A 21,230-nucleotide genomic window follows, 5' to 3' on the forward strand; every position below is an offset into this window, starting at 1 on the left:
GAAAAGTCTGTTTCGTGTAATCCATTTGGTTTCTTGTGATTACTTCTGTTATTGTATATAGGATTACTTTAAAATGAGTTTTTAGAGATACTTCTCTTTCTATACCACCATCCATACCCTCCTGCTTTTAGTATGCTAGACCCCCAAAAGTCATTAGGGGATGTCTCTCTTTATGGGTCCCTAAATCCTCAAATAGAGAAATGTTTGTACGAGCCTCTGGCTTCCTCCAGATCCGAGTGTGCCATGCAGAGTCTTACATCACAAGTAACCCCCCTTTCAGAGTTCACCGTAGGATCTCTCTTATTTTTTGCCACCTCTCTTTCAGAGCAGCAAGTTTTATTATTTCCCAGGAGTTCCTAGGTAAATGTCAACAGGTAGAGAACAGTGAAAGTGCACCGACATGCGGATGCCGGACAGCTGGCTAGGTTCCCTCACTGGCCCCTTGACTCGCTCCCAACCTGCCGCGAGTTCTAGCACTCAGATGTATTCCTCAAGAAATGACAAACTGTGTGTCGTGAACTTTTTTTTTAAGATAACAGCTTTATTAAGATATAATTTACACACCATAAAATTTACTCTTTTGAAGTGTACAATTCAGTGGTTTTTAGTATATTAACAGAGTTGTGCAGCCATGACCACTGTCTAACTCTGGAACGTTTTCATCACCCCAGAAAGAAACTCTGCACCTGTTAGCAAGTCACTCCTCATTTCTCCCTTCCCCCAACCCCTAACAACCGTGAGTCTATATTCTGTCTCTGTGGATTTGCCTTTTCTGGACATTTCATGGAGATGGAATCATATAGTAAATATGTGGCTTTTTGTGATTGGCTTCTTTCACTTAGCATAATGCTTTCAAGGTTCATCCATGTTGTAGCATGTATCAGTACTTCATTCCTTTTTATTACTGAATACTATTCCATTATATGGACATACCACATTTCATTTATTGATTCATCATATGATAGACATTTGGGTTATTTTGTGTCATGGAATTGTAGGTACACTTGCAAATATTTGAAACTTTCAGTTAATTTCTGAATGTACAGAGTCTACTGGATTAACAAGGCAGGGCATGATTTTCTTTTTTGTTTTTTGGTTTTTTTTTTGCGGTACGCGGGCCTCTCACTGTTGTGGCCTCTTCCGTTGCGGAGCACAGGCTCTGGACGCGCAGGCTCAGCGGCCATGGCTCACGGGCCCAGCCGCTCCGCGGCATGTGGGATCTTCCCAGACCGGGGCACAAACCCGTGTCCCCTGCATCGGCAGGCGGACTCTCAACCAGTGCGCCACCAGGGAAGCCCTTTTCTTTGTTTTTACTGTGATTTAACCAGAGCCACTGACACTTGATTAAAGTTTATTTGGAGATGCATTTTAAGTTCTTTAGCAGTAGCAGTAGTAGTGTGGAAATGAATGAACTTGTTTTATTCAAGCTTTAACTTTTTCTCCATTTTATGATTTTTTTGTTGTTGTTACTTTGTTAGATAGTGACTTTTCCCTGATAAAGAAAGGGCTCCATATCGAAAACGTTTCCTTTTATCCCCTTCAAGTTGAAAAGGAATCAGAGCCTGAGGAGGAGACAGATGAGGATGAAGGTCCTGCACCAGTTATGGTGGAGAATGAAAGCTATGTCAACCTTAAGAAAAAGATTTCCAAAAGATATGACTGGCAGGCAAAATCAGTACATGCTGAGAATGTCAAAATCTGCAAGCAGTTCCGAATAAAACAGGTAGGGTATTCTGAGAGAATGGCTAGCATTGCCTCCCTAATGTATGGATGAAGGGATTGGGAATTAGGAAGCTTTGGCTACTCTCCATGGTATACTCTCAGCTCTCTTTTACTCTGATTGGGCAAAGTTTCTGCATGCCATAGCAAACTTGGATGCATGTTCCAGATAGTTTTGGAAAATCCAATGGCTGATGAAAATGAAACACATATATACCAAATATTCTGAGAATCATGTGGCTTTGTTACTATGATAGAAATCTGATAAGTGAAAGGAAAAGTAGTACTGTGATTTACATTAGAAATCACAGTATAGAAAAGGAGAAGGAGAAGGAGGGACTCTTACCCCATTTCAAAGGCTCACAGGATAAATAATTTGCCCAAGGTCACATAGCTGGTAAGTGGCAACACAGGGTTTCAAGCTAATTCTCTCTGTTTTCAAAGTCCATGTTGTTTTTACCCCATTCAGGGGTAAAAATAAGATTATTTTAAAAGAACTCATAAGTGAAGTATTAGGGCAGAGTTGGATGGAGGATAAAGACGAGTTGCTTAACGAGTTTGGGGATTAGATTAGATGCTATCTAAGGCCCTTCCGATTCTAAAGTTCTGTGATTCTGATTTTTGAGAGAGTATATATAACACTAGTACATATATACCGCAACACCCATAGAATGTCAAATTGACTAGAAAATCACACCATAAATAATAAGATGGTGGAAATAAAAAATTACACATTCAGTTTGAACAGTGTGTTTAGAGGTGATAAAATTACATGCAGAAAATGTGTATGTTAATATAAATGTTAGTATAAATTTCTTACATTAGTCAAAAATACATCCACAGTTTTAACCTACAGTACAATGTTTATAGCATTGGCCATTAGATGTCAAACTGAGTTACATAGATGTGGTGATTGGCCAAAAAGAACCCTTTAAATGAGGGAGTATTCAGAAACAAAACAAAACAAAACAAAAAAGATGAGGGCATGTCAGAAGGACTCAGGAATCAACCTGGAAAAGCTCCCAATAGCCAAAATGAAATAATGAGAGCAACAAAATAAATTGGATTATATCGTAGGTATTGGATGTACAGTATTGGATTATAAGCCAGGAATTTAAAAAAAAGAAATCTATAAATCCATACCAGTTTATTTTTATTTATTTATTCTCGACAGATAAAAATTGTATATATTTAAGATGTTAAAAAAAAAAGAACCATTTGGTGAGTTCTATTACCGTTAGTGATTTTGGTAAAAATCTGATACTGTGTAGAACTATGCTGTCTTGTATGGTAGCCCCTAGCCATGGGTAGCTATTTAAAGTTAAATTTATTAAAATTAAATAAAATAAAACATTCAGGTCCTTGACAGCACTGATCACAGTTCAAGTGCTCAACAATCACATGTAGCCAGAGGTTGCTATGTTGGACCACGCAAACAGAACATTTCCATCAGCACGGAAAGTTCTGTTGAACAGTGCTAGTATAGAGACTTACAGAAAGAGCTGGATAGGTGCTAAGAGGGGTTATTTCTCTTATAAGATCCTTCAGTTCATTCAGATGTAGGAAAGCCACACAGATCCCACAGCTTATTCTGGCTGATTCTCGGAAAAGCCTTCTGACTAAAGTCACCAGCATCCAGCCCCCAACACATCTGCACTTTCTGTCTGTAAACAAATTGGTGAAGAAAGAGCAGAAAGGGGAGGTCTAACTATGGGATTCCACATTCAGAGCTTTGTGAAAGGTGACTGAAAGTAATCAAACTGATGTCTTATCTTTTATTTTATTAGGCCTCCAGACAGTTCCAGTCAATTCTGCAAGAAAGACAATTACTCCCTGCTTGGGAAGAAAGAGAAAACATTCTTAAACTGTTGAGCAAGCACCAAGTGCTTGTTATAAGTGGTATGACTGGGTAAGAATGTGATTTATTTCTAATTCAGCTTTCATCTATAGATACGGTGTGTGCCCTGGTTACCACCACCAGTTCTACTTTAAAAAAAAAAACAGTTGCTGGTGTTATTTGTGCTTTTTCCTGTTAAATATTGAATAATATTTCACAGAGGCAAATAATGTGGCAACTGTAGCCTATAGAGCCAAATTACAAAAAAACAAACAAAACTCAGAAATTTAGGATTTTTTAAAAAAAATTATTTATTTATTTTATATTTATTTTCGGCAGTGTTGGGTCTTTGTTTCTGTGCGAGGGCTTTCTCCAGCTGCAGTGAGCGGGGGCCACTCTTCATCGCGGTGCACGGGCCTCTCACTGTCGTGGCCTCTCCCGTTGCGGAGCACAGGCTCCAGACGCGCAGGCTCAGTAGTTGTGGCTCACGGGCCCAGCCGCTCTGCGGCATGTGGGATCTTCCCGGACCGGGGCACGAACCCATGTCCCCTGCATTGGCAGGCGGATTCTTAACCACTGCGCCACCAGGGAAGCCCAGAAATTTGGGAATTTATAGATATTGTATACCTCTGCCTTAAGACAATTTTAAGGCAAAAGGCCTAGCTGAAGGCTTTTAACAAGGCCCATTTTAAAATGTTAAGGACAGTTCCAGAACATTTAGCTTGAAACTTCAGAAATGAATTTTCTAAATTTATTCTTATTTCCTTAAAGCTTTTGTTTAAGAACAACTTAGGGTACATTATTTTTCCTGTTCCACACTCTCCATATGGTATCCAAACCTATTTGGCAGGGACAAGTTGCAGGCTTAATCTAGTTCTGTATTCAAGGGTCTTCAATTTAATAATTACATTTGTGCCCAGACTCACAGATACAGTAGTAACTTTGTATCTTCCAGTTTCTTATCTTTTAAACCTCGGTCAGTACTTTGGTATAGCCAAAGCAATACCACACCAATGGGAAAAATATAAAGTATTTTAATAATCATAAGATAATATTCCTGTTTCTTCAGGATTCACATGTAGAGTTCACATTCCTGAAGGCATTTATAGAGCTTAACCTAATGTTTATTCAGTAGTCCCAGTTTTACAAATAATAGTGAACTATTATTTGATTGCCCTGTTAACCTAAGTGCAAATTCCTAGGAGTTATCAGCTATAGGTAATAAGTCAGTAGGTAGGTTTAGAAGATAGATGAAGCTGAACAACTTTTATTCTAATTAGCTTCTTACTTTCCTCATTGGATATGATTGCTTCTTTAGTTAACTAGAGCACTTGAAAACTCTTATTTTAGGACTTATTTGTTTTGACATACAGATGTGGGAAAACCACACAGATTCCACAGTTTATTCTGGATGATTCTCTGAACGGACCACCTGAGAAGGTGGCTAACATCATCTGTACCCAACCCCGACGAATCTCTGCGATCTCTGTCGCCGAACGCGTTGCTAAAGAAAGAGCAGAGAGAGTGGGTCTGACTGTGGGATACCAGATCCGGTTAGAAAGTGTCAAGGTTTGTATGCTTTTCTTATTTCCTGATGACAGAAATTTACAATTTTCAAGTATAAAGAACCCTTGGGGTCTGAAGATTCTGGGCAAGTTGGAATATATACTTCAATAGGGCTGAAGTCCTTTTAGAAATATTTTGGTTTAAACTCTTTCTGGGCTGTACTTAATTTCCTCTGTAAAGACCTTCTGTTCTTTATTGGCAGAAGTGATCTAGTAGGTGCTGCTTTGTTCCTAAACTGGGACTTAATCCATTTAACCAAATATGGAATGAACAAATTCAGAATTGATTTCATCACTCACTGTTATTTTTATGTTTTATAATAATTTTTGAATGCTTTCTACGAGTCTTAAAAGTTTGATGTAAAGTAGAAAAGCTTTTGTTGTTGCCAGCAAGAAACTACGCATTTAGTTTCTTGGTTTATATTAAAATAGAACTGCTGGTGTTTTCAGTATTCTTTATCCCTATCCATTAAAAATGGCTTTGCCAGGAAAGTGTTTCCTTTTTTCAGAAAGTTCATTAAAGCTTTCTATGCCCTTTTACGTGTAAGTCCTCAGCCACCAGACTGTTATACTGCACCACAGGAGTGCTGCTAAGAAGGCTAGAGGGGGACACAGCCCTACAAGGAATCACCCATATCATTGTTGATGAAGTCCATGAGAGGACAGAGGAAAGGTAAGGCAAAGATTTTACAGATGAATACACACACACGTCAAATGAAGACATGGCTGAAAGGATTTTATTCTGCTTCCAGTTAAGTTCCTTAGAGCTAGTAATAGTAATTGCCATAGGGAAGGCTTAAGTTAGAGAAGAGGAACTGCCTTCCTGGTCTCCAGGGTCTGTGACACAAAAAATGCTAGGAGAGCACATGTTCATCACTGGAAGAGTCATCCTATTAGAGGGACATCATCTAATAAGAGGCACCATGCTGAGCTGGGTGCTGTACTTAGCAGGAATATCAGATGTAATGCATGCTATAGCTGATGGATTGGTCAATATGTGCTTCCTTCTTTGTGCATTTGGTCAGTCATTCAGTCCTGACATTCATTCATGTATTTATTGAGCCTGCATTAAGTGCCAAGTGGCCTATTAATTGCTGGGGATACTGCAGTGAACAAACATATATGTTTCCCCTTTATGTCTTATGATCTGGTAGGAAAAACAAATAATGAATAGGTAAATAAACAAGTAAGTAAATAACTACAAATTGGAATAAGTACCATAAAGGAATAAACAGGATGCTGTGTTTGGGGGGAGAGAGCCACGAGATAATCAGAGATTATATCTCTGAAGAGATTACATTTAAATTAAAAACAGAAGTATGAAAAGGAGTCTCATGAGATATATGAGGGCAAGGTCAGCATTTGCAAGGACTCTGCAGTGGTAAAGGGCTTCATGAGTCCAAAAACTGGAGGAAGGCCAGTGTGCAGCTGGTATGTAGTGAATGAGGGGAAAAGTGACAGCTAAAAAAAGCAGGAGACTATGCACCATTAATAATAAAGCATTTGGATTTTACTTTAATGGAATTAGAAGTCATTAAAGGGTCAAGGTATAAAATCAAAATTCTCAATATTTTAAAATGAAGGGCCAGGTAAATAGATGGCATTGATCATAGTTTGTCGTGTAGATCATGCTCTAAAGTAGTAAAAAAGTGGTGGGAAAAAGAGAGATGATCCTGTGCAAATCATGAGGCTTTCCCAAAAAGGACTATATTATTATTAATATCTTGAGAAGAAGAAAGTCTAAGTAAAGTTGATGGGCTGACAGAGAAGCAGAAAATAGATCATAGCAAAACTAAAAAAAAAGAAACAAACATGAAAAGAGGTCCCAGCTATTGCTGATAAAAAGTTTTTAAAAAATGAACGGGGAAGACATGTAAACAGAAGACTATTTGTTAGAAGAAATAAATACACTAATATAGTAGTAATTAAGAAATATAAAGAAATTTGAAACTAAAGAAAAAGATTTTTATATAAAAAGAATATATCAGGGAATTCCATGGTGGTCCAGTGGTTAATACTCAGCGCTTTCACTGCTGGGGCCCTGGACTTGATCCCCGGTCAGGGAACTTAGATCCTGCAAGCAAGCGGCGTGATGTGGCAAAAAAATTTTAAAAAGAATAAAAAGAATAGATCAAAATAAAAGGAAATATTTCCTAGAACAAGACAATAATAAATTTTAAATAGCTATATAGAAAACACTGAAAGTCTTTGAGGGGCAAATAATCTTTACGTAGAGACTCCAGAAAACAGTGGGGAAAAAAATAAATGGTAAATAATGTCACTTTGCACCTAAATGTTTGAAATGATCATTTGAAATAATTTATTTTAACAGAATCACTGAACAACCTAAAAGAGGGAATCAAATAAAACATTCAGCCAAACTAATAATATTTAAATGATTGTATTATAAAAATAAAATTTTAATTTTAGGGGAAATTATATCCAATGTAATTTTGAACATAAAGAGTAGCTTTGGGTTTCATAACATTTATACTTCCACAAACTCAGTGAAACTGGAAGATAGCTCTGGATCTGGTTCCTGGCTGCAATGATGTTCTCAAAGAGATTTTTATAAAACCTAATGACCTATAGAATATCAACAGTTAAAAACAAAGTATTTTCACATCCGAATAAAGATAAATTACACACTGGAGAAGGGAGATTTGAGCATTTACAAATACCAGTCTTTGGGAATGGAGTACACAAATTATAAGAAAAAGTAGGGGAATATTTGCTAGCTCTGACTGAAAGAGGCAGAAAATAGGGGGTGGTGGTGTGATGAATTGGGAGATTGGGATTGACATGTATACACTAATATGTATAAGATGGATAACTAATAAGAACCTGCTGTATAAAAGATAAATAAAATTTAAAGATTAAAAAAAGAAAGTAAAATCTAGGAACCAAGATCAGTTAAAAAATAAATAAGATAAAAGGTTGAATATAGAAAATTTAGTTATATTTGTTTAAAATTTTTAATACATTTTCTGATCATAGAGATAATGACATTATTCTAACACATTTAGGCAATATTAAATGTCAAGAAGAAGAATTTCTGTCCCTTATAGAATTGCTAATTACATGTTAACAATTTGTTCTGTTTTCTTCTGGGAGTATATTGGGAGTTAGCAGAGAGATGTATCTCCACAAACACTATTGGGATTATATACTGTTGTGTGCTGCATGTGGTCTAATATTCAATATGAGAGCATGAACTATCTTTGAAATTATTGCTAATAATTGCATGAGGAAATTCTAACGTGTGGATGTACCATAAGTTACTTAACCATTTACCTATTGTTATATTATTTTCCTTTTCCCTAAAAAAGAAAAAGAATAGTCATAAATGTAATTAAATTGGCTCATTAAAGAAAACTAAGTAGTTCAAGAATATACTCATTAAAAATTCAAACAAGGGCTTCCCTGGTGGCGCAGTGGTTGAGAGTCCGCCTGCTGATGCAGGGGACACGGGTTCGTGCCCCTGTCCGGGAAGATCCCACAGGCCGCGGAGCCTGTGCATCCGGAGGCTGTGCTCCGCAACAGGAGATGCCACAACAGTGAGAGGCCCGTGTACCGCCAAAAAAAAAAAAAAAAAATTCAAACAACACAGATAAAGTGAAAGTCCCCTGTAACACTCCCAAACCATTCCCAGTCCCTGCCCCAGAGATAACTACAGTGATCAGATTGGTGATATGTCCTACTGTACATTGACATGTATGCTTGCTTTGTCAGAAATAGGTACTTTTATTTCCAGAACTTTTTTTTCTAATACAAATTATATATTCACTTAGTAAATCAACAAACATTTATTGAGCACCTACTATATCCCAGGCAGTGCTCCAGGTACTGAGTAGTATCTTGTAGAACAAAATAACCAAAATCCCCATCCTCATAGAGCTTATATTCTAGTGAGAGAGCCCAACAATAAGCAAGATAAAGAAGTAAAATATAAAGTATGTTTGTTAAGTGCTAAGAAGAGAAAGGGTAATATGAAATGCAAGGGAGGGGAACATTTGAAATTTTAAACATGGTGGCCAGGGAAGGCCTAGCTGCAAAGGTACATTTTGAGTAAAGACTCAAAGAAAGTGAGTGAGTGAGCTACCTCTTGAATGTCTGGGAGAAGCCCTTTCTAGGCACATTAATAACATGTGCAAGGGACCTGGGGTCCATGTCTCAAAGACAGCAAGGAGGACAGTGTGGCTGGAGCCAAGTGATGAAGGGGGAGAGCGACAGGAAATGAGCAGTGAGGGTACAGATCATGTCACATAGGGCCTCGTTAGTGAGGACTTTGATAAGAAGTCGTTGAAGGATTTTGAGCAGAAGAGTGGCACAATCAGATTTACATTGGCACAGAATTATTGGTCTACCATACTGAGAATAGATTTTAGAGGGGCAAGGGCTGAAACAGGGAGGCCAGATAGGACATTGCTGTTCTGCGGTACATATTGTTCTACAGCTTGGGTTTCTTTCACTAACAATATCTCTTAGAGATGTTTTCATGTCTGTATCTAGAGCTCTACTTTATTCCTTTTATCTGCCTCATGTTATTCCTTAGAATGGATGATATTGTCATAATTAACCATTTCTTGGTTGATAGACATTTTGGTAGTTTCCACTGATTTACAAACAATGCTATAATGAAAATCGTTGTATATACCTCTTTATCTACATGTAGATATCAAGAAGTGGAATTATCAAATGCAATGATGAATGCTGTTGGTATTTTGATTGGCACTACACTGAATTTAGTTTATTTGGTGGGAAATTGACATCTTTACAACATTAAGTCTTCACATCTAGGAACACGACACATCTTTCTATGAGTTATAAATTTTTTTCACATAAGTCTTACACTTACTTGAAATATGTCAAAGGTTATTAATTTTCATGTATTAAATTTTTTTGATCCTCAGATGTTTCTTTTATTTCCTCTAGTGACTTCTTACTGCTAGTTTTGAAAGACATTGTGTTGCAGAGACCAACTCTTCAAGTTATTCTGATGAGTGCAACTTTAAACGCTGAGCTCTTTTCAGAATATTTTAATTCCTGCCCAGTTATCACTATACCAGGTGATTAAAATCCATCATTAAATATGTATTGTCCTAATAAGCAAATATAATTATTTTAAAGTTCATTTGAGATATAAATGAATATTTATATCTGTTTCTAGAAAAGAATTGATTAGTTTGTAACAAATAAAATCATAACCATATAATGAAATTATTAAAGAGGTAATGTTATATTCATTTGCTGGGAGATTTCAATTTATATGTGCTTTTAAAAAAAAAGTCTAGGTTATTAGGATTTCTAGCATTCTGTTGTGTTTAACATCAGAATGTGAGTTTATAATGGTAATCTATCATAAAGGGAAAAGTTGTATCTGTGTATAGCATATTTGTTCATTGCTGTATTCTGCTAAACTTCTGGATATTGGTCCACTCTGGGACCAAGTGAAATTGGACAGTCTGTGTCTTCTTTTGGTGCTTTCACAGTCTCATTGTGGGATTAATTTATCACCTTGGGCTTTGGTTTATCATTCTGCAGTTGATTGGTAAAGAACAATTTGGAAACACTGAGTGGTGAATAATTCGTTCTAGTTGTAGAGGATATCGACAGTAGATTTAAAGATGAAATTATATGCTTGATCTAGAATACAATTGTTGACTGTTTAAAGGTCCCCTGCAGGGAAGCAGAGGGGGATAAAAAGGTTTAACAGATTTTTTTTAAAAAGAGGTTAAAAAAAGTCTTATTAGCAAATGATCATCTCTCCAACTATGCACTTCTGTTTTATTTACTAACTAGAACCTACTCCTTCCATTTTTATCATGAAAAGCTTTTTCTGAATACTTGTAAGACCACAGAGTAAATAGTACCTTACTGTGCCAGGCTTCATTTTAAGACAATTTTACATATACAAACAGTTTCAAGATAGTTGAACGGGTATTCTGAGACTTTTCTGTTTTATTTTCTTGTTTTCCTAGGTCGTACATTTCCTGTTGATCAATTTTTTCTGGAAGATGCAATTGCTGTGACAAGGTAAGGAAGATATTAATTAAAGTTTGGTGAAAGTCCTTGAAAACAGAATTACTATTTTACCTCCGTGTGCCTGGATACTAATAAACGGGTTAATTTTTCTTCTAATTTTTTTATTTGAGCATTTTGTTTTCTCCTTTCAGCGAATATTTATTATACAAATTATTTGAATTCAAAGGCAATATTATATATTAAGAGTACTGACTCAGGAATCCCTAATGTAGACTAAGGACCTTGGGTGATAATGATGTATGGATGTCAGTTCATCAGTTTTAACAAATGTACCACTCGGGTTGGGGATATTGCTAATGGGGGAGGCTATGCGTAGGGCAGGGAGCAGGGGGTGTATGGGGAATCTCTGTACCTTCTGCTCAGTATTGCTGTGAACCTAAAACTGCTTTAAAAAGTAAAGTCTGTTTAAAAAATGATGGGGGGGCTTCCCTGGTGGCGCAGTGGTTGGGAGTCTGCCTCCCGATGCAGGGGACGCGGGTTCGTGCCCCGGTCCGGGAGGATCCCACGTGCCGCGGAGCGGCTGGGCCCGTGAGCCGTGGCCGCTGAGCCTAAGCGTTCGGAGCCTGTGCTCCGCAACGGGAGAGGCCACAGCAGTGAGAGGCCCGCGTACCGCCAAAAAAAAAAAAAAAAAAAAAAATGATTGGGAATTCCCTGGCGGTCCAGTGGTTAGGACTCGGCGATTTTACTGCAGTATACCCTGGGTTCAATCCCTGGTCGGGGAAACTAAGATCCCACGATTTTTGTGGCATGGCCAAAAAGATAAAATAAAATAAAAATAAAAAATGATGGACCAAATCTATGGAGAATTTAACATGGAAAAAAAAAAGTACTAATTCTGCAGACAGACTACTAGTATTTAAATCCCTCTACTTAGCAACTGTAACATTGGTGAGTAGCTTAATCTCTCTGTGACTTAGTTTCATCATATGTAAAGTATGCATATTAAAAGTAGCCTCTTCAAGAGTTATGAGGATTAATTAATATTTGGAGTTAATACTTGCAAAGGGCTTAGAACTGTGCCTGGCATATATCAAATGCTTTATATATGTTAGCTATTATTATCATTATTATTCTGCCTTCAAGGAGTTTGCAGTACATATGAGTGTATAAGTTCTGTACCGGATAGAAGGTGGTAATGTCTGTTGGATATCAACAGATTTCTCCCCTCTGAAAGCTCTGCTTCCTCTTCCTACTCTTTGACCTTGAAGATTCCCCAGGGTTTTATCCTTGCACTGTTTCTTCTCACTGTTAAATTCTTGCTTGGCTCTCTAAGACTCATGTGATTTCAGCTGTCACCCCTGTGCTGAGAACTCCCAGATTGGTATTTTCATTCCTGACCTCTGAGCTCCAGAATGGAAACAATTTTGATGTCTGACACCTTAAACTCAACCCAGAATTTTTTCTTTCTCTTTGCTCCTTCCATTCCTAATAAGCCCCTTCCTAATTCTACATTATTTAATGATACACTATTCTCAAGCTAAAAACCCCGAAACAGTGGCTCTCAAACTTTAGTGTGCAGTAAGCATACTTGCAGAGCTTATTAAAATTGTTGTTTTGTGGGCCCAATCCCACTTCCACTGAATGTGAATCTCTGGGGAAATCATCTTTCAGCTAGTTTCCCTGTCTTTTTTCTCTCACTTTTCCAAATTCACTGCCTCCAGAATTATCTTAAAACAGAGCCAAAAGCATTCCAGTGTGTTCCCCACCAGCAATAGGGCACGGCAGACAGAATCCTGGACTGCTGGAAGAATAGCACTTGAATTGGGCAGAAGCAGAGCAACATTCTGCTGAATGAGCACGGAAAACAGGTGAATAGTGTCATTCCTCACCAACAGACCCGCATGCACAACCACACATTTCTTTGTCTTCTTTCCTCAGGTATGTGTTGCAGGATGGGAGCCCATATGCGCGCTCCATGAAACAGATGTCAAAGGAGAAGCTCAAGGCAAGGCGCAGCAGAACCGCGTTTGAGGAGGTGGAGGAGGACCTGCGCCTCTCCCTGCACCTCCATGATCCGGATTCCACCAAAGATGCCGTGCCAGATCAACAGTTAGATTTTAAGCAGCTCCTGGCCCGCTATAAAGGTAATGTGCTTCCTGGGGGGAATATTACAATTATGCCAAAGATAACTAGTTTTTCTCACGCCATGATCCAGAAGAAGAAAAACGTGGCTCTTGTTTCATAGTTACCTTGTCTTTAGTTCATCAGAACAACCTTAAACTTAGAAAAATAACAGTTCTAATACATATTAGATTAAAATTGTTATCATATTTACCAGTGGGTTTTTTCCTGATTGTAAATGTGTTCATTATAGAAAAATTGGGAGGTAGTAAAATATAAATTATATTCTTGAGTGTTTTGTAACTTTGCATTTTGATATGATTTCGAATTCAGAGTTAAAAATTTGCAAGACTACAGTGAACTCTCATATATCCTTTACCCTGATTCACCAATTATTAGCATTTTGCTTCATTTGCTTTATTGTTTGCTCTGGGTGCATATATATTTTTTTTTCCTGAATGTTTTGAGCGTAAATTGCAGATATGATGCTCCTTAACCCATAATATTTCAGTATGTATTTCCTCAGAACAAGGACATCCTCTTACATAACAATAGGATATGGGAATTCCCTGGCGGTCCAGGGGTTAGGACTCTGCCGCTTTCACTGCCGGGGCCCGGGTTCAATATCTGGTCGGGGAACTAAGACCCCACAAGCTGCACGGCATGGCCCCAAACAAAAACAAACAATAGGACATGATCAAAATGAAAACATTTAACACTAATACAGTACTACTGTTTAATCCACAGTCCATATTCTAATTTTGTCAGTTATTTCAATAATGTACTTTATTGCTATTTTTTTAAGTGGTACAGGACCCAACCGAAGATTACATATTGCATTCAGTCATCATGTGTCTTTAGTTTCTTTCTATGTGGAGAAATTTGCCAGCCTTTATTTTTCTTCTATGATTTACATTTTTAAGGAGTTTGGGCCAGTTATTTTGTAGAATGTCCCTCTGTTTGGGTTTATCTAACGTTGCCCCATGATTAATTTTAGGTAATGCATTTTTGGTTAGAAAACCACAGAAACAATGTTGAGTCCTTCTCAGTGCATCATATCAGGAGGCACATGATGTTGGTTCGTCCCATTATTAGCAGTATTAACTCTGATCATCTGGTTAAGGTGATGCCTACGTTTCTCCTCTGTGTAGTTACTATTTGTTCCCTTTGTAGTTAATTAAGTTAGTTGTGGAGAGAGATTTGAAACTATTTAGCCTATAACATCCTCAAAATTTCACCCACTAGTTTTAGCATTTTTCAGTAGGCCTCGAAAATGACATCTTTTTTCAGGGCCCACCCTGTGCTGAGCATTTTTATATATGTTGTTAGGTGCTCCCTCCTCCCATGCCGGACTCCACGCAGCTTTGTTCCTAGATAGTCTTCCATACGTTCAGCTGGGCTGAACCCATAGAAACCCTAAGGTTACTACTTTTGCTTTCTTCCTAAAGCCTAGACAGGTCTCAGCTGCCTTTCCTGCTCTCTTTTCTGTGGACTGCCACCCCAACTCCTCTTGGTCCTTCCAAAAAAAAAAGAAAGGTGTTTACCTTTCAAGGAGTAAGAGCCTCCAACCCCTGTTACTGTGCTTCTATAGCAGAAAAGGCAAGTGAGTTTTCCTTTTTCTCCTTCCACCAAAGATGCAGTCCTGCATGGGAAATGGTAATCATAAAGGAATTAGGGCATTAGCCATTTGTTCTGCTGTTTAGGAAGATATACGTGGCTCCCAAACATTTCACTTAATCTTCCCAACATCCTGAGAAGTAAGGTTAAGAACATAGACATGTATCTTACAGACCTGGATTCGACTCCCCAGGCTCTCATAAAACCAGTTATATGCAAGTTCCTCATCCTCTCTATTCCTCAGTTTCCTTACCTATAAAATGCCGTTATTTAGGAGATTAAATAAGAATACAAATCCACAGCATAGTGCCCAGAGCTGGTAAGTGCAGATTTGTGATTCTCATGGAAATGTCTGACTCAAATGTGTTCTTTCTGTACATCATTCCAGCTGACAATTCCCATTTCCTTATTCTATTAAATTAGTTAACAGGAAAATCTCTTTGGTTTCTCTTTTGAAATTCCAGAGTTTTCTTTAAGAATTATGACTGGATCTAAGCCACGGTCTTTGTAATGTCAAGCACAGAGATATCAAAGTTCAGAAAGCACCTCTGAGAACTCTTTTCTAAGGATTTGAGGTTGGGAAACCTGGCTCTACCACTAGCTTCTGTATGATGCCGGGCTGATTGATCACTTAGCTTCTCCGAGTCTCCTCTTTCCTATGAAACAAAGACTTTATCTAGTTGATCTCAGTGCTCTCTTTCAGAAAATTAAACAATGTTCCCTAGCTCGATTTTTAAAACTTTTTCTAGTTAAAAAATAATAATAATCAGTCTTTTAAAATATATAAATGATTAGTAAAACCTGCCAAAGTATAAAAAAAAATTTTTTTTAATGATTTTCGTTTCCCTTTTTTTCAGTTAGCTGATTCTTTCTCCTTTTTGAAAAGTCTGGCTATTTGGAATCTTGGCAAATAAAAATGATTCCTGCTCTGCCATCCACACCCAACCACACTTTTGCTTGTGTAGCTTATTTCTTCCTTTCTTTCATTTTTTACCAACATAGGGTTCATTCTTCAGAACAACATTGTTTAGCAACTGCTTTTGCCTCTCTTCAAGCTTTTCAGCAAAGCGTAAAAAACTTCCCTTCCTTCATACCAACTACAGTTATTTTGCTCCAGTTAGACTCTATTTCAGGTGATGGGTCATTAGAAAGAACTAAAAAGAAAAGGCAGCCATCTTCAGAGAATTAGTCTCCCCAGGCATATGCTGTTTGTTTTTAAAAGAGCTGAGGCTTATAGTACAACACAAGGAAGTATGTCTTTTACTAGGCTTCCGATGAGTTAGAAGGAGATTGTAGACCCTGAACCTGAGGATCGATGGGTAGACTTCAGGGGTATTGGTGAAGCCATTAAAATCACATGTATTTTTCAGGGAAGATTCATAACTTTTATGATTTTCCCAAGGAACTTAAAAGTCACTGTTATAAAGTTGCTGCTGCAAAGTCACTGTTGTAAAGTAAAGCTGTGGCCTCTGTGCACTGATTTTCACAGTTACTGTTACCTGGACTTTTGGCTGATCTGACTCACAAGTTGATTGAATCTGGAAAGGTTTTCTGAAATATATTTGATATATTTATATATCAAATGTATTTGATATATATACAGAGAGAATATACTTATATAATATATAAATATATATAATATATATCTGAAATATATATAAAATATATTTTATATGATAGATAAAAGGGGAAGGAAAGAGAAAAGTTAAAAGTTGCTTCTCTCGGCCTTTCCAGCAGGGGCAGGAGCCTGCTCTTTGGGTCATTGTTCAAGCAAAAAGTGCTTCTAGTGAGCCTGTATTTTCTGAGAGACTGAAGGAAAAAAGTTCATTTCAGTACATTAAATGTGAACATCTGTGTTATTAAATCAAATCAAGACACCCACTTAGTTCCCAGGCATATTTTCTTCAATAAGGTGTAACTATCCTGATTTTTACCTTTCTTTCAGGGGTTAGCAAATCAGTCATCAAAACAATGTCCGTTATGGATTTTGAAAAGGTTAATCTTGAATTAATCGAGGCCTTATTAGAGTGGATTGTGGATGGAAAGCACTCCTACCCTCCAGGTAACTGCTGCCTGTCTTAAGTGTGAGATGGCAAAGGGCAGGGAGTCTACTTCCTGAGATGGTGGGGATTGTGGGGACAGCCTCTCTTCCTGGAGCCCTCGCCCTGGTTCCTCACCTTTTCACCCCCAGTTGTGTGTACAGTTGCTTATTAGGTTTTTCAGGAGGAAATTTTACCGTTTACCTTTTGAGGAAGTTTTACCTTTTACCCACTGAGCAAAAAGATGTTAACAAGACAAAGTCCAAAATAAAGAAGGCTGAAAAGAAGGCCTGGGTGTCCACATGTCAACACTCAGTCCCTGGCTAAATGGAAGTCTAATAATGAGTGTTTGAATCATGTGAAGACTATACCTGGAGGCCACAGGGCAATGGGGTTAAGAGAACAGGCTTTGGAAAGTCTGATAAAATTCCCTGCTACTCCGAGCTCTGTTACCTTGGATAATAAAGTCCTTATCTTTTCTATGCCTCAGGCTCCTTGTTTGTAAAATGAAGACAATAATAAATCCTCTATGTTGAGGATTAAAAGAAACCATATACAAAGTGCTTAGCACAGTGCCTGACATATATTTAATGCCCAGTAGCTACTACCCCTAACAATATTATAGTTATGCTAGTATATTTATCATTGTTATTATTATCACTGTTACTACTACTACTCCTACTGTTATAACACAGAGCAATCCCTCCCTTCCCCTTGCTCAGTGTCTTCCCAGTGACCTCTTTACCTCATTTGTAGTCCGTTATCTCCAGAATGAATGTCCCAGATCTTCTCATAACTGAATCCTTCACATCATTCAGGTTTCCAACAAATGTCTTCTCTTCAGAGGAGTCTTCTCTGACCACCCTATCTGTTGTCTGTCCCCTCACTCTATCACAATATCCAAAAATGGTTTTCATTTTCAATATAGCACTCAACACTATCCAAAATTATAGTTCTGCTTACTGATGGTCTCCTTCAGTAGAATGTAAGCTCTTTAAGAATTTCTCGTGCACCACTGTATTCCTCAGACCCTAGAACAGAACCTGGAATCTTAGGTATGGAGTAAATATTTGTTGCATGAATAGATGCAGCCATTGTTGAGTGATAATTAAGTGGAATCGTAGATCAGAAAACTACATTATATGCTCACTACACAGTGCTTAATGGCTGCCCTCTTCTGATTAGATCTTAATCATTATGTGGTATTTTCTAAAGAAACGTGTGAGCCACATAAAATTATTGAAGTGCCTTGTTTCTCATTCCTTGGCAAGTAGCCATTGTTGGCTAATGCATTATCACTGGATGGAATATCTTATTTCATCCCAAAGGAAAAGACTATTACTGAAAAAAATCAAGTATAGCATCCAAAAAGAAATGTTAGAAAATTATCTGAATTCAAAGCAAAGTTGATACAGTGATCAGGCAGTTGGTGATATATTTGTGAATATTAAAGATATCCTTGATATAGATGGCCAAGCCATGAGGGCAGAGCAGATCAGAAGACACATAAAAATACAGACAAATTTTTTTTTCCATCCATATAGATTATTTTACCACTCTTAAATTTTGTGCTACTTTAGTAGAGAGAAGCATGGGGTAGGTAATGGAAAAAGCATGGATCTGGTACCAGAAACCCTATATTTGTTTTCATACTCCCCTCTTATTAAGTTCTGTGACCTGACCATGTTACTGAGTCACCTTAAGGGTACTATTAATCTTCTTAACGGGTGGTTATGAGGATCAAATGAGATAATATATGTGAACATTCTTTGTAAACTATGAAGTACAGTATTAAAACCAACCTTGAAAGATAATCTTTTGTCCTTCTTCAGAGTTCAATTTTTGTAATAATTTAGTTTCCTTATTTACTTAGTGGGGAGAATAACCATGATAAATTATTGGTCATGAGTTCCTTGTGGGCAGATCTTTGTTTTATTTTCCATTGTACCTAGCACAGAGCTGACAAAGACACCCAATAAATATTTGTGGGATTAAAGACGGGGTTAGTGAAGACAGTGTCAATTTCCTCTGTGAATAAAGCACAAAAGGAGGTGACTATTGCTGAGTGACTGCTCTTGGCACAGAAATACACTATAATCAGTTATCACTGCTTATTTTCTTTAATGTAAAATTTTAAAGCCCATAAACCATTATTATGGCATGGTAAGTTAATATACTGCCTCTTCAACACATATCTAAATTTAGATTACCAGATTGGCTGGCCAATTATAGTTTCTTTTTCTCATTTCCAATAAAATGTTTATGGATTTTATTTACTAATGGGGAGAAGAGTCTTCCTGTCATATAAGATTAGAAGGATAACTCTTTCTATAGAAACAGAATGTCAGTGGCCAGTGCACTGAAGAAGTATGTTTAAAGAGCTTTGCTAATGATTCTTGTATAACGTAGGGCATTATATATTTCTACACATCATTTCTTTTTCTGTTTTCGAAAGATATAGTACCTCATTCATTCTGTAGTTATTAAGTCAGAAAATATATTCTAAAAGTTTGTTTTCCATTTAGTTCCCTGGGGACTTTACAAAGAAAAGAAAATTGACTGTGAAAAATCTCAGATTATTACATTTTTCGTTTAAAATTAAATCTGTATTAGTTTTTTCTTTTTCACATCTATCAGATTGATTCTTTTTATATACCCAGGTGCTATACTTGTATTTTTACCGGGACTAGCAGAAATCAAAATGCTTTATGAACAGCTACAGTCTAATTCTCTATTCAACAACAGACGTAGTAATCGGTAAGTTAATTGCTTTCTATATTCTTAATCATCCATTGCAGTTACGTGTGAAAATGAATAACCAGGAAGACCTCTTTGACTGTCATCACCCTCTTTCAACCCTGGTGTCACTGCTCAAAAATATGTTTGTTTATGCCAGCTGGGAATAGACAAAACAGTTTGTTCCAGGGAGTCAGTCATTTCCATTCCATTATATAAAAATGTTTCTCTTCACTTAGCGTAGTGACTCAGCAAAATTGCATGTGCAGTTAACCCTAGAACAACACGGGTTTGAACTGCATGGGTCCACTTATACATGGATTTATTTCAGTGGTAAATACTATAGTACTACATGATACATGGTTAGTTAAATCCATGGCTGCAGAACCACAGATACAGAGGAACCACATATACAAAGGGCCAACTATAAATTATACATGGATTTTTGACTGCTCAGAGGATTGGCCTTCCCTAATCCGCATATTTTTCAAGGGTCAACTGTAATTTCAGCTGCCAGATACTGGGGATTGGAGAAGCCAGTGTTAATAACAACAAAGAAATGTTACCATTTTGAGAAAAAATAATTTTCAGTGGTTCCTATTCCAGTAGTAAGACAGACTGGGTGTGTCTTCATATCTAAGGGGACACTACTTGACAGATGAACACCCCCTAGAAATATAAGAGTGAAGTTTCTTAGCATACATGACTGTCTCTGTCTCTCTTTCTCTGAATTTAAAGGTAGGGAAAAAAATGATTCTTTGTTGGTTAGTGTGCTCCAGGCTTGTTACTTGTAGAATTGTAGAATGTCAACTATTTAGTCCTCTTGATTATTTACTAGTGAATTACACTCCAGTTTTTCCTAAGTTGATACAAAGTTTTTAGTTCATAGAACTGAGTAAATGTCTTTTAAGGGTCAGAAAGAACTTTCCCATTTAGAAGACCTGGGCCTTGAGGACAGGTTGTGGAGAAGCTGCTGATTTTCGGAGTCACATTGTTAGTTTTAATAGAAATTCACCCATTATAACCCAATTTCAGTGTTTTGTACTAGAACACTAAATCCTTTTTTTTTTTTTAGGTGTGTTGTTCACCCACTTCATTCATCTTTATCCAGTGAAGAGCAGCAGGCTGTGTTTGTAAAACCTCCTATCGGTGTAACTAAGATTATAATTTCCACCAACATTGCTGAGACATCCATAACCATCGATGATGTTGTCTATGTCATCGATTCTGGGAAAATGAAAGAAAAGAGGTATCCTCTTTTGGTGATGTAAGAGAGGGGCTAACGATGCCTCATTCGGAGCAAGACAGCTGTTAAAGGCTAATGCTATTAAGCTACATGGATTACGTTTGAAAAAATACTTTATGAAAACTCTGTAGATATGAGTGATTCTGTAGCTAGGATCATGAATCTTATATTCAAACAGAGGTAGAAATTTTAAGTTTTTACCTTAGAAATAATTATTTTTCCTTTTTCTTATATGCTTTACATGTGCTTGAATGAAAAAGAATTGGTATGGGAGGTGATGGAAATGTTAATTACCAAAAGGTTGGTAATCATTTCACAATGTATACATATATCAAAACATCACATTGTACACCTTAAATATCTGT

The 21,230-nt window shown here is 37.2% G+C and overlaps 1 protein-coding gene across 8 annotated transcripts in view; it reads left to right on the forward strand.

The window, feature by feature from the left end:
* DHX57 (DExH-box helicase 57) overlaps positions 1 to 21,230 on the forward strand; it is a 107,698-nt gene that overhangs the window by 68,168 nt on the left and 18,300 nt on the right. For 7 of the 8 annotated variants that reach the window (XM_033838696.2, XM_019942778.3, XM_019942780.3 and 4 more), the window contains 10 exons: positions 1,479 to 1,723; positions 3,507 to 3,628; positions 4,930 to 5,125; positions 5,670 to 5,794; positions 10,057 to 10,190; positions 11,103 to 11,157; positions 13,045 to 13,250; positions 16,790 to 16,906; positions 19,544 to 19,640; positions 20,695 to 20,868. In XM_033838696.2, coding sequence (XP_033694587.1) covers positions 1,479 to 1,723; positions 3,507 to 3,628; positions 4,930 to 5,125; positions 5,670 to 5,794; positions 10,057 to 10,190; positions 11,103 to 11,157; positions 13,045 to 13,250; positions 16,790 to 16,906; positions 19,544 to 19,640; positions 20,695 to 20,868 — 1,471 coding nt within the window. The remainder of the gene's footprint in view (positions 1 to 1,478; positions 1,724 to 3,506; positions 3,629 to 4,929; positions 5,126 to 5,669; positions 5,795 to 10,056; positions 10,191 to 11,102; positions 11,158 to 13,044; positions 13,251 to 16,789; positions 16,907 to 19,543; positions 19,641 to 20,694; positions 20,869 to 21,230) is intronic. The other variant, XM_019942781.3, reaches the window with a different exon arrangement.

This window comes from Tursiops truncatus, chromosome 14 (genome assembly GCF_011762595.2).
Source record: "Tursiops truncatus isolate mTurTru1 chromosome 14, mTurTru1.mat.Y, whole genome shotgun sequence".
In the NCBI taxonomy this organism is placed as follows: Eukaryota; Metazoa; Chordata; class Mammalia; order Artiodactyla; family Delphinidae; genus Tursiops; species Tursiops truncatus.